The 14,522-nt window shown below is 41.5% G+C and overlaps 1 protein-coding gene across 1 annotated transcript in view; it reads right to left on the bottom strand.

Annotated features, from left to right (window-relative positions):
• CC2D2B (coiled-coil and C2 domain containing 2B) overlaps positions 1–14,522 on the bottom strand; it is a 115,324-nt gene that overhangs the window by 54,741 nt on the left and 46,061 nt on the right. Inside the window, exons 19-21 of the mRNA XM_084845902.1 lie at positions 8,836–8,983; positions 8,015–8,153; positions 6,530–6,733 (exon numbers count right to left, since the gene is read on the bottom strand). Of these exons, the coding sequence (XP_084702028.1) occupies positions 6,530–6,733; positions 8,015–8,153; positions 8,836–8,983 (491 nt within the window). The remainder of the gene's footprint in view (positions 1–6,529; positions 6,734–8,014; positions 8,154–8,835; positions 8,984–14,522) is intronic.

Here is a 14,522-nt window from a genome sequence, read left to right as displayed (position 1 = left end):
GGTGCTACTTCTTAAAGGGTTATGTTACTTCTTAAAAGGGAGGAATGAAGGGGGAGGATTGAACATATTGAACTTCTCCAAGTCACACAAAGAGCAAAAGTAAGTTATGTTGGTCCATAAGAAAAATTCCAAAATCCTTTGTTGGGCAATATCTTTATTAAGACCAACTGAAATGCACCCAAATAGTGAGCAAGGTGTCAAGTTCTCCAGAACTCTTCATGAGGCTAGATGATGGGCAAAATGGAGGAGGATATGCAGGAGAGAAAAAAACTGGCTTGATACTGAAGACACAAAATCTGCTTTTAGTCACAGTCTTGTTATTATCACAGTAAGCCCAACATTCTTTTTCCTGCCTCACAGCCCATTCACTTAGCCATCACACCACCTCTTACCTGCAGTTTTAAAATAAATATTCTTATGCTACCTTAAACGTAAAATGCTGTTAAAAGGGCTACTAGAAGTGCTGATAACTTTCTCTCTTGTCTAGTGGTGCAGGATTTTATTGGAATAGCATAAAGTCAAGAAATTTATAAAAAGTGTTATTGGAAAACTGGGGTGGGGTGGGGGGAGCAATTTTGGAAATGTCCCTCCCTGACAAATACGTTTCTCTCAGACCCAATCCTTTTACTGAATATGTGTTGGATTGTTGGATTTCTAGGTTTTCAAGAGATAAGAATGTGGAAACTGACAAAGTTCTATGCACATCTTGCCTAGTTAATCCAGGTAGCTTTCCATTCATTTCAGTGGATGGATGAATGCTCAGATTGCCTACTCCTCCCACAGTCTCCAATAAGAACAGCATATGCAACTTAGGTTTGGAATAATTACAGCCACTTCCAGGAAAAACAGATTGCCAAGCTCTTTCTTGGAAGCCTGGAAAGGCCTCTTTTTGAACTGTGACTGTGAGTAGCCTATTTCTATCCCAGTCTGTCATTCTTCTCATCCCTCCCCATCTCTTTCTCCTTTTGTGTCATATCTTTTAGATTTCAAGCCTGAAGGCCAGGATTGTCTTGTTTTTTTTATTGATCTGTAAATTGCTCTGGGAGGCTTTTGGGCTAAAAAACAGGGTAAAAATGCTATAAATAAATAAATAAAAATACTGCAACTGTTCAACCAAGAGGAAAAAAATATAAACAACTCTAACGTATTAAAAAAGACTTTAAAAAACACTTAACCATGAAGAGATATTACCAACAAAAAACACCCTACATGGAATACTGCAATGTGAACAACTATATCATAAAAATGTAGAGAAGGAAGGAGAGGACAAGAGAGAGGAGCATCCTCAAATTAATATTAAGAACCCTGAAAATTGAAGAACCTTTCCCTGCACTTCCCAAAGAAATGAGGTGCAATATCATTTGTGCTAGTAGAATGACACTGTTGGATACAAGCTAATGACAGCTTTACAAATGCCAGTTAAACAAACATTGATCCTAGGTGCTAGTGAAGTGGCTTCATTGTGAGTAGAATGTGTTGTGATGCCCTTCAGCACTCCTGAAGCTGAAACTTCGTATAATTGTGAGGGGAAAAGGCCTAATCCATCTAAAAATCTGGCTCTTGGTACTTTCCTACCCATGGTGGATGGATGAAATGGAACAAATATGGAATCACAGATCCAGAAATCTTTAGTGCACTTGAGATACACTTTGATGGCTCTTGTCAAGGGCCTATCTTTCATACACACATTCTGGCATGCTGACACAGAAAAACAAATAACAGTGAGGTCTTTTATTGGAGTAGACCAAGTTACACAGTCCAACTTCTTAAACCCCATGGTAAAAGCTTAATGGTTATAACCATAAATCAGATAGCAAAGCAATGACTTAGTTGCTTAGTTCAAGGAACAGTAATAACTACACTGTGTCAGAAATCACCTCCAACAATAAATTTCTAGGCAGGATCTCTATAGTTCAAGATTCATGGTCTGGAATCAGAATAAGTCCAGGAAATCATATACAAGGTTTTAATAGACAATTCCAAGGTAAATCCACACAGGCAGAGATCCAGGGGGATCTTCAAAACAACAAGAGGAGAAATGAATGGAGGATTACTAGATTTTTCAAGGAATCAGCTTTGGTCTACACAGGGCTCTACAAAGGAGTGCACTGAACCATTCTAAGTTGCTTCACAGGAACATACTTCCATGTGTGGCTGTGTGGGTGGGGGTGAAGTGAATGTCATCAGACTGGCAGGGGCTGATCAAACAATGCAAGACACTCCCCCCCCCCCGCACATCCTTCCTTACAGCTTACAAAGCAAACTTTAAAGAATGCCTTATCCCTCCCCTGAAGCTCCCAATGCTGCAAAGGATTGAAGCTTCGCAATAATTAATTCCTTACAGCTGACAAACATTAAAGAAATGCAGCTTCTCCCCCCTCCTGCGCCCCCCAAAGCTCCCAATGCTGTGAAGGATCAAAGCTGCAAATTAATTACTTCCAAAAAGCAAGAAAGCAAACATCAAAGACATGTAGCTTCGACATAGCTTTAACGACATTTCAGCAAAAAGCCTCACTGACTACAATGGGAGTTACTTCTAAGTAGACACAATATGTTTATGCTGGGAAACACAGGGACAGGAAACACCCCTTGACCAGGGTCACAGTGAAAGACACACCCCGGGCAGGGCTAGTATACCTGAGGTAAATGCGGCAGTTGGGGCACACAACAACTATAGCATGGAGAATCGGACTTAAGGATAAGAATCAGACTTTAAGTAGTCTCAGGAAATCCGGTTTTTCTGTTAAAAGCTCCAGGGTGACTGCAGGATGGCCACAATATCATGTGCCCTGAATGACCTCCAAATGCAGCCAGCTCACAGGAAATTGCCCGTGGAGACACCCCCCTGTCTCCCCCCCACCTGCTTGATTCCCACAGAGAGGCTATCAGCTTTCTTAGCTGTACACATGTCGTTCAAGGTTGAAACGTGCTTCAGTCAGGAGTGATTCAGTTCCCTCAGCCTCCCCCTTGGCCTGCCATGAGATGAGAAACTAGGCAGAGCTAGGCTCTCAGGTCCTGAGCTTCTCACAACTGAACTGGTTTCTAAACCATCCCAATCCACTCCTTAATCATATTCTGACTCTAAACTATAGGGTCTATAGCAGCACTTGGGCTAATCTTGACAGCTCTGCACATGTCTAGAGTATGCCACTCCCCCTTCATAGGGTGAAGACAAAAGAAAAGGAGGATGAATTCTTGGAATTGATTAGTAACTGCACGAAGGAAGCATCTGTCCTGAGCACTAAATTAGTTTGAGTTCCTTCTTGAGAAAGAGAATACTTGACATACCAAGGTGATAGCCACAAGGAACAACATATTCAAGGACATCATCAATGATGTGCAAAGTGGTTCAAATGTCTTTGTTAGTGCCTGTAAAACTTAGTTCAAATTCTTTGTTGGGAACCAATGCACAACTGGAGGATTCAGGAAAGAAGCACTTCAGTGGATAAGAAGAGATTTGATCATGTGCATACTTCTTTAGGAGTATGGATAATACAGCCACCTGCCTCTTCAGGATATTTGGTCAAAAATCCTGGTCTACACCTGTTTGAAGGAAGGCCAGCACTCCCTTCTTGCACCATCTGAAAAACACTTTCCACATTGTTTTGTATATCCTATTAATGTTTTCCTTCTGGAAACCATAATGGTGTTTAGGGCCTTCTGTTTGTAGTTCAAGCAATGTTCACTCAATCTCTAGGAGTTAGAGCCAAGCTGGATCAAGGTTGGTATAGTGGTCCTTCTTCCAGAGGTTCTACAGAACTGTTTCAGGTCGCAAAACCAAGCATATCTAGGTCAATTGGGAACCACTAGGGAACCACTAGGATCGGAAAGTTGGACTTACTGAGAAGCGGTGCTTTGGTCAGCAAGGTGTGGAGCAGGGAGGAAAGGGTTAACTTCCACCTCTGTAGAAGGCAGGGTCAATCACATCAAAGCTGAGTCCCATGGGAAGGGGAAGAACCCCCTCTCAGTCGCAGGACTTGCTGCAGCTACTAGAACAGCTTGAAAATTGTAACACATAAAAATAATTGCTAGAACTAAACTAAGCATTGTAAAGTAGATAGAATAACAGAGGAAATTGAGCAGAATCCCTAACTAACTGGGGGGTTCTCTACCAACACGAAAGTAGCACAAACCACCACTACCTGTTACAAGAAAAGCTCCCCCGTGACACAGGGAGGGACTCCCTGCTCCACACCTTACTGACCAGAACACCACTTTACAGTAAGTCCAACTTTCTGTTCTCAGTCAGCCAGGGAGTGGGGCAGGGAGGAAAAGGGATATACAACAACCGTATCCCGTAGGGTGGGTCACAATTATAAGACCTGTTGTAGGACTCAGCATCCAAAAGATGCCTCAGCAGAAGCAAACTTGTCAGTTTTGTAGTGGCATATGAATGTGGAAGGCAAAGACCGGGTTGCCTTACAAATGTCTTCCAGTGGTGCACTGGTTTGTAGCACTGCTGTGGAGGCTGCACTTCTGACCAAGTGTGCTGTAATACCTACTGGAGGTTCCTGACACTGTGAAGCATATGCCAGTGCTATGCATTCTCTTACCCATCCACTGATGGTGGAACATGTGACTTTCTAGCTCTGGGCTCCTGGCTTGTAAGAGACAAAAAGTGCCTCCATATGATTTGCCAGCTATGGCCGAATGGCAATAATTGCAATTGCAGCATTTATTAGTATCTAGGTTTGGCCCTGCCGCTTTTACAGCATCAGACTCTCTGTTGTTATTGGAAGTTCTTATCGAGGCTGGTAAGGCAAATTGATGCATGATCCATGTCTATAAACACTTGTTATTGGTGAATAAATACAATATACAGAGTTCTAAGCAGGAATGGAATAGGGAACTGGATTGTTCCATTTTGCCCAATCAATGGATTGCCACTTCGGCATCTGTATCTGTTGCTTCTATGGATCTTAGGCTTCGTATTCAGCAAAACATTTGTTTCATGTCTACTGGATGCCGCAACATGTCTTTAATAAGGATTTGTTCTAATTTGGCTAATTACATGGCAGTGCAATGCAACTAATGCTTCTGCAACAAACCCCTACATCAGATATAGTACCACAGCGCCCCGTAGAGCATCTGGCCAGTTGGCACTCTGCTGGGCAACCTCGATAGTTTTATCTAGCCCTTATCTCACTTCTTTGTCCTTTGTCCTCCAGAGCAAAACCTTAATCCCTTTTCTTGAATAGGCTGACTGGTTCCAACCACCTTGAGATTTTAAGCTGGAAGTTACAGTCAAAAAGAAGGTGGGTCCACTGAGTAGGTAATTTTCTGATTTGCTGGCTAGACCACTGACATCAGAAATTGCATTATTGGACAGACCAACCATCAGTCTCTGTTAATAGCCTGGCTTTTTACTGAGCAGAGATGCCCATAAAAAAGATCCTCTCAGTCTTACTAGAGCTTTCCTGTATACCATCTAACTGGAAGCCAGATGTGTGCTCTCGCTCTCTCTCAGAACATCCTCTCTTCAATAAACTCAGCACATACTCTAGGACCCAAGATTGTGCTCAAGTATGCAATGGGACTAGATAACTTAGACTGACTTCTTGATTTTATTTGCAATTCTGTGTCTGTGTGTGATTGTTGCCTTCCCTGTTTTTCCCTCTTATTTCTTTTTTTCCGAAATAATCTTCTTTTTATATTGGACATTTGGCAGTGTTGTTTTTAAAAAAGAATTTCTGCCTGACCTCTTCCCCATGTGAAAGACTGCATGGTGACAAAGCTACCACTTGCATTTAAAGATTTTTAGAAGCATTTGGGACAATTCTGTTCTGGGCTTTGGAAAGTCCACAACACCTTTTTCTTTTTTCCTACATCTGGGCTGAAGGGCAGGGGTCTTTGGCAATAAGGCTCAGAAATTCCCCAAGCAGCTGGACAGACTAGGGTGTGATAGGAAATGCATCCTGACTGTGGCAGCCTATCAGAGATTCTTTTCCTGGGGACTCATATAACGAAGGGATACACCAGGAGGAGGAAAAGTTATCCCCCCTCCTGGTCTCGTAACAACTTCTTTTAAACATACATTTTGGCAATATCCAGTAGTTGCTTTTTTGGGGGAGAAGCTTATTATAGGGATAAATTATGTACTGGAACAGTCTTATATACATGCTCTTTTAAATTATCAACCTCTTTCTTGGAAATTAACAACAGGTGAACATAAATTTATGTTCCACACCCTTTTGGCAGCTAAAGGACTGATATTATAACATTGGAAGGATAAATGCTCATCTCCTATAATGCAATGGACTGAGGACCTTACAACACTTTCAATATTTGAACGGATGGTATATAGATGCCGCCTTCAAATGGTTACTTATTTAGATATCTGCTCTGCTTTTGTTGAAGCTTATGTACGATTGCTAGAAAGCTGGATTTTAATATATGCTTTTCATATATTTTCACTGTTATATACAAATCTATGTATGTATATAATTTTTCTCTTTTTTCTTTCTTTTGATATTTTTTTCATTTTATTTTTTACTGAAATTTCACAATAAAAATGAATTTAAACAATTACCTGGAAGACTCTGTCTGGTATCTCTCTGTCATACAGAGGAATTTGCTGAAAACAGTAGACACCTAATTGTCCTAAGCTTCTCAGCTGCAACAGCTGGAAACGTTTACAATTTTTAATCTCTTCTGTAGTAGCAAAGTTAAATTCTTCTTGCAGCTGTTCAAGGCGAAAGTATTTTGAATCACTTTGCTCCTGGGATTTTGCATACTATTAGAGAATGAGAAATATAAGTTGGAATATTTAGCAGGTTAGTTAACAACAGCAAATACTTTTTTTTTTTGAAGCTCTAAAAACATTATGGCTTTGAGCACTGTTTCTAATGTTACATCCCTTTATGTGTGTGTTAAAGAGGAGAAAGCAGAACTATTTGAGGAAGAGTTGAACACACAAAGCTTTTGCACATCAGAAAGGTCAGATCCATGTATCTAGCAGACCTGGTTCAGGAGCTCTATAAAATCTAACTCAGAAGCGCTCTGAGCTTGACAGCAAGATAAAAATGCCTTGAATGAATAAAATGGTGGGACAGATGCTAAAATGTTATGAAAATCGGTTCTAGGGGGAGGGGAGAAATTGTTAGGTGAGTGGGTACAGTTTTCACCTAGAATCTTTGGATGGTAATTTTTGCCTTCTCTGCAATATATGGTATTAACATAAGAACACAAGAATTGCATTGATGGATTACACCAAGGTCCATATAATCTAGCCATCGCAATCTCTTTGCAACAGCAGCCAACCAGCTGCCACTAGATATTCACAAGAAGACATGACAGCGATGACCTTTTTCAATGCTTGTCCCAAATGTATGGTATTCAGACTTATACTGCCTCTTTATCTGGAGGTTCCATGTAACTATCATAGCTTATTAACCATCTATCCTTCATTAGTACACTTATCCTCCATGAAGTTGCATAATGTTTAAAAAGATATTTAAGCTAGTGACCATCCATTACCACATACTGAGGTAGTGATTGTCATAAGTCAATTGCACATTATATGATGAAATACTTCCTGAACCTACTGCCAAGCCAATCAGTTCCACTGGGTTACCACAATTCCTAGTATTATGAGGATGAAAAACTTCCTTTATTTGTTTCAGCTGTCTAGTTTGTTTTGCTAAATGTATATCTTACTACAGATACTTCCTTGATATCTCCTCCTTGTTAGAGGAATCAAAGGTACAAGCATAAAAGAAAAAAAATAAATGAAAAAAGGAGAAGGGAGAAAGTCAGGATCAATCATGGTTCTGACACAATTAGTATGTAAAATAAATATGGGATCATGAAGAATTAAAGTGGGGGACAAATTTTTCCCAAACTCCCTTGCCAATATACATTCCACAGACTTTTCAGTCCCTATCTAAAATTGATCTATATTTATATCTGATTGCCCTGAAGTCAACATCTCAAGCAGAGATGATGCAATTCCTTGATTTGTGATACATAGTTTCCTAAAACCAAGCTTTGCTAGCTACTGAAACTTCATCATTACCATAATTAACTCAAACAAATCTGAATAGTCAGGGTCATTTGGATCAATATCGGCTTCTTCTGCCCAATCAATAAGTTTCCGTATGTCAGAATGCCACCAAATTCCAGTTCCTTTTCCTGAATTGCTATTCCTTGGCACACTAAAAAACAAAAACAAACCATCACTTCGTATTACGGGATAACCAGTCTCATCATGATGCCCAACCTCTATCTGGGCTTTGTCCCCTTTCACCTAAAGGCTTTCTACAAGAGGCTTTCATTGTGCGCTTGTGATTGCTCACTCATGGTAGTTAGCAGGTCCTTTGTGTAACAACAGTGTGGTATTTTTTTCTGAATGGCCTCTAATGCCATAGAACTCACCTGTGTAATTGCACAATTCAGCTATACCACAGTGCCATCTAGTGGCTGTATAATGAAACATAAAGACAGAGAAAGAAACCACCCAGCAAAAAGGAGCCAAGCTTAATCCTGCAAAGAATCCAGAAGCAGAAGCCCCAGTAGAGGTGCAGAATAAAAGCTTCATGTAGAAATGCCCCTAGTGGGGGGGGGTCAAAAGAGGGAGAGCCATTGTAAGGTAGATGGTTTTGCTAATCCCTCCTCTGTCTGGTTTGGAGAGCCTTTACCAGCAAAACCAGCAGGCTGCCCTTTTCTTCTTTTTAAATCTTTTCAAATAGTCGCTACATATGAGGGTGGTGGCAGACATCCTCACCCCTCAGCTTCCTCCCACATCTAAAAGTAAAGCCATAGCAGGTTTAGCAAGAGCTACAGCCACTGCCATATTTTCCCACTTAAGATTGCAGCCTAATATGTAAGCCTCACTACCTGTTGCAGGCAACATGTGTAGGTTGAAATGCGGGTGCTAAAGGAATTCCCCTGTCATCAATTGTCCAAGATAAGGAATACATTAATTTTCCTGATGTCAGAATACATAGTTCTTCTGTTTCATTTTCATCAAGAACAAAAAGAACGTCTGTAAAATAAACATAATTGAAATAACTTTTCTAGACTAGACTATAGTTACATTTAAAATGTCACTTAGCTTATTAACTGTAACCAACATTTAGGCCACAATGGAAAAGCTTTCACATGCACAGAGAAACAAATAGGAGATCTAATCAACCCTACAGTTAACATCCTCAAACATTCTTCTGCTTTGCTTGGATAAAGAAAGTGGATCAAGGATCCCTACTTGTAATGGGAGAATGAATGGAGGAATGATTGACAGCAGAGGGCAGAATGGAATTATGAATGGAGTTAGTGTCCGGCGTTGGGAAAGTCTTAGTGAGCAGGATCAGATACAGGGTGTGGGTTAGAAGACAGAGGAGTCACTGAGAGCACAGATGTATTAGGTTGTTAGAAACATTATTTGTTACTATTTATCAGACAACTACTTGTTCTAGATGTTATGTTCCAAAATTAAATCTGTGTTTAATCTTTTAACTACCTGTATTCTGGTCTGGATGGATTCTAAGGTTGGCATATTTTACCCCATATGACACCTTTGAAGTACAGAGGACAGTCCTACTGCTCTTTACAAACCAGTAGGTGGTATATTGGTTATTTGGGGGAGTATTAGGGAAAGTATGGATACAGTGAATTCTAGGAGTGTGCAAGTGATAAATTCCCCCCTCACCACTCAGTTTACCTCCTTGCAGTCTGTTCCCCCAAGCACATTTGAAGTGTGCTTCGCTGGCAGCTCCAAGGAGGTAATCTCCTGGGGGTGGAGGAGTTGTGCACTTCACCTGCACACTCCTTTTACTGTTAAAATTAGACCACCACCATCATTCTAAGTTATTGGTACAGATCTATATTTAAACACACAGATCTGCCACCATTGCATCTAGTTTGATCCCCATTGATCATAGTTCTGAAGGTAGGAAGCCAGATACCCTGAATACTTTCAGGCTCACTCTGTGTCAAAACCCATAATTCTGTCATACTGGAGCACTCTCAAAACTGGCAAGCAAAACAACACGATCACTAATCTAGTAAAAGCTCCCCCCCTACACACAACTAAATCACTTTAAATATAGAACTTGATATAATGGGAGGAAAAACATTTCAAGAACTATTAAGAGAGGTACTTTAAAAGTTTTAAATAACTTAGGATAAAGAATAAAACTTCCTGGTTTGACTTATCATTGAAAATGCATTTGAGGGTGTGTGTTTTTAAGCTGAGCCAAAAAGTCTCATATGAGAACATTCAGCTTTTGGGGGAGAGAGGATATGCTGAACCCCCTTGCAAATTTCTGCGGGGATAAATCTTGTTCTACTGTCACTGCAAACAGCAGTGGGACTCCTATTAGCAGCTGCCTCCTTGCAGCCCCCACTTTTTCTCCAACAATACATTGCTTGGAACGACAGTCATCGTGATGTAGGGCACTTCCAGACAAGGCTTTTATTGTGCCATCACCCTGCCTCATTCACAGAATTTTAATGTCCAGACATTATTGTCTTCTACTCATAACTATCCAGCAGTTTTCCCACTGCTTTTCCATCTTTTTTTCTTCTACAGGTAATCCATTAAGGAGAAAAAACAAAATAGCTGCACAATGCCTCCTAACTGGTAGCACTAGGAGCTCTCCGTCTGGAAGCATCCGTACTGTCATTCCTGGGGTATTGTGGGGGGCAGCATTCCTCCCCTCACTTGCAGCTGCCATTTTCCTCTGTAAACTCCCTGGAACGTAGCAAAATAATGATACTGCATCATTCCTAGGGGAGCATTGTGGGGGAAAACACAGCACCCACCAGGAAGTGGCCACAGATAGAAGACCTGCTACTGTCACTGCTTGCTTCAGCAGCAGCAGCAGCAAAATTAGGTTTAAGGAAAAAAATGCTGCTGCCATTACTCCTGGCAGGCATTCACTCCATTAACTTATTAAAATTTCTCTGCTGAAAACATTGTCAAAACAACCCCCACAAATCTTTGCCAGTGACCAGGGTGGCAAAGCTGGAGGATAGGCCATTTGTAATGCTCTGCACTATTTTGTTTTTAATCCACTAGGAAGCTTTATGAATACCAGGAACTCTCAGGACTAGAACTTGGAAACTACAGATCAATGCTCTGTGAAAGGAGGACATGGAGCAAACTCCTCTCCAACTGAGGCAAACCTGCACTTTGAATTGATCCCAGAAACTAATTGGGAGACAAAGTTGTTGTTGTTGTTTGTTCGGTCAGTCGCTTCCGACTCTTCGTGACTTCATGGACCAGCCCATGCCAGAGCTTCCTGTTGGCCGTCGCCACTCCCAGCTCCCCCAGGGTCGAGTCCGTCACCTCCAGATTATCATCCATCCATCTTGCCCTTGGTCAGCCCCTCTTCCTTTTGCCTTCCACTTTCCCTAGCATCAGCATCTTCTCCAGGGTATCCTGTCTTCTCATTATGTGGCCAAAGTACTTCAGTTTTGCCTTTAGTATCATTTCCTCAAGTGAGCAGTCTGGCTTTTTTCCTGGAGTATGGACTGGTTTGATCTTCTTGCAGTCCAAGGCACTCTCAGAATTTGCCTCCAGCACCACAGTTCAAAAGTATCTATCTTCCTTTGTTCAGCCTTCCTTATGGTCCAGCTCTCGTAGCCATAGGTTACTACGGGGAATACCACTGCTTGAACTATGCGGACCTTTGTTGTCAGTGTGATGTCTCTGCTCTTCACTATTTTATCAAGATTTGTCATTGCTCTCCTCCCAAAAAGTAAACGTCTTCTGATTTCCTGGTTGCAGTCAGTGTCTGCAATAATATTTGCGCCTAGAAAGACAAAGTCTGTCACTGCCTCAACGTTTTCTCCTTCTATTTGCCAGTTCTCAATCAAGCTGGTTGCCATAATCTTGGTTTTTTTGAGGTTGAACTGCAACCCAGCTTTTGCACTTTCTTCCTTCACTTTCGTCAGAAGGTTCCTCAGCTCCTCCTCACTTTCAGCCATCAAAGTGGTATCATCTACATATCTGAGACTGTTAATGTTTCTTCCAGCGATTTTAACTCCAGCCTTGGCTTCATCAAGCCCAGCACGTCACGATGTGTTCTGCATACAGGTTGAATAGGTAGGGTGAGAGTATACAACCCTGCCGTACCCCTTTCCCAATCTTAAACGAGTCTGTTGTTCCGTGGTCTGTTCTTACCGTTGCTACTTGGTCGTTATACAGATTCCTCAGGAGGCAGACAAGATGACTTGGTATCCCCATACCACCAAAAACTTGCCACAATTTGTTATGATCCACACAGTCAAAGGCTTTAGAATAGTCAATAAAACAGAAATAGATGTTTTTCTGTAACTCCCTGGCTTTCTCCATTATCCAGTGGATATTGGCAATTTGTTCTCTAGTTCCTCTGCCTTTTCTAAACCCAGCTTGTACATCTGGCAATTCTCGTTCCATGAATTGCTGGAGTCTACTTTGCAAGATCTTGAGCATTACCTTACTGGCATGTGAAATAAGTGCCACTGTTTGATAGTCTGAACATTCTTTGGTGCTTCCCTTTTTTGGTATGGGGATATAAGTTGATTTTTTCCAATCTGTTGGCCATTCTTGTGTTTTCCAAATTTGCTGGCATATGGCATGCATCACCCTGACAGCATCATCTTGCAAGATTTTAAACAGTTCAGCTGGGATACTGTCATCTCCTGCTGCCTTACTATTAGCAATGCTTCTTAAGGCCCATCCTCACTCTTCAGAATGTCTGGCTCTAGCTCACTGACCACACTGTCAAATCTATCCCCGATATTATTATCCTTCCTATACAGATCTTCCGTATATTCTTGCCACCTTTTCTTGATCTCTTCTGCTTCTGTTAGGTCCTTGCCATCTTTGTTTTTGATCATACCCATTTTTGCCTGGAATTTACCTCTGATGTTTCTAATTTTCTGGAAGAGGTCTCTTGTCCTTCCTATTCTATTATCTTCTTCCACTTCCGTGCATTGCTTGTTTAAAAATAATTCCTTATCTCTTCTGGCTAACCTCTGGAATTTTGCATATAATTGGGCATATCTCCCCCTATCACTGTTGGCTTTTGCTTTCCTTCTTTCTTGGGCTGCTTCCAGTGTCTCAGCAGACAGCCATCTTGCCTTCTTGGTTTTCTTTTTCTTTGGGACGTTTTTTGTTGCCGCCTCCTGAACAATGTTGCGAACTTCTGTCCATAGTTCTTCCGGGACCCTATCTACTAAATCTAGTCCCTTAAATCTATTCTTCACCTCCACTGCATATTCATTAGGAATATTAGTGAGCTCATATCTAACTGATCTGTGGGTCTTCCGTATTCTCTTTAGTCTGATTCTAAATTGTGCAATAAGGGAGACAAAGTAGTTGGTACAATATTGGTGTTATAGTATCAAAGCAAAACAAAACCCAGGCTCCCTCCAGCACTCTAGTTGTTGATTTTAAACAAATTCAAATTTCTGGACACTTTTCAGAGGCAGCCTCACATAAAACATGCTGCAGTAATCTAATCTAAATGTAATGAAGGCATAGCAAGAACTGCCTTCTCCCGGAAAACTACAGCAGGCACTAGCCTAACCTGATAAGAAGCACTTCCAGAAATAACCACTACATGGTTATCCTGGGGGCTGTCTTCACGAGAAATTTAGTGCGAAGCAATCCGCTGCCAACCAGCCACTTCCCTCTTGAAAACCTGCGTTTTCTGAAACTCCTTTTATTCTTTTTTTTTTTTTTTACTAAAAGCAGCTCTCTGGTGGTTTTACCACAGCCATTCCCCCCACCCCACACCCTGCATTAAATCCTGGGTGTGCCTCTGTGACCTGGCAGTGACGTGGTCAAGGGGGTGGGATGACTCACTTCCTTTTGTTTCCCCAATGGAAGTTTTTCCCATTGAAAAAATCCCCAGGCATGCAGCAGCGACCCCTCACATTATCGCAGTACTGGGGACATTCATTCACCTTAGCTAGCCTGCTTTTAATCTTTAACACAGCCTCCTTTTCTGTGCATGTTTACTCAGAAGTAAGAAATACATCTCACTTTCCTGCAGTGAAAGGGTTAAAGGCTAACTTCAGTAACTCGCCCTAAAGCACTCTTTCATTTCTCCGATGCTCTCTTAAATTGCTATTGTGATGTTGTGCTTCTTTGATGTTCTGTAGTTTCTCTGATGTAAAGTTGTTTCTCTGTTGTTATATAAAGTCCCTTCTCCACTTTATTGCAGTAATGATCTTTCAGGTTTATGGGAGCATCTCACTGAGAGCAGGGAGAAAGAGAAAGCGGGGAGGGTTGGAAGCAATAATTCCAGGGCAGAGTGCTGGAATAGGGCAAAATTGGGGGGCTGAGCTATTCTCAGGGGGAGTCTTCAGATACTGCACTCAAGAATCAGGGATTTTGGCTTCTCAAGACAAAAGTGTGCACATGGGGGGAAATGGGGTGGAAGCAATAACTCTGTGGCAGATTGCTGGAATGGGGCAAAATTGGGGTGGGGGGGGCTTTCGGGGGGAGCCTTCAGATGCTTCACTCCAGAATCAGGGATTTTGGCTTCTTCATGGAAATCTGCACACATGGGGAAAATTAGTTGCTCTCCATT

The sequence above is a fragment of the Heloderma suspectum genome, chromosome 3 (assembly GCF_057233095.1).
Source record: "Heloderma suspectum isolate Gila_16-S chromosome 3, 16-S_ref, whole genome shotgun sequence".
NCBI classification, from domain to species: Eukaryota; Metazoa; Chordata; class Lepidosauria; order Squamata; family Helodermatidae; genus Heloderma; species Heloderma suspectum.
The sequence above is the reverse complement of the archived record's forward strand: the minus strand, read 5'-3'. Positions and strand labels throughout refer to the sequence as shown.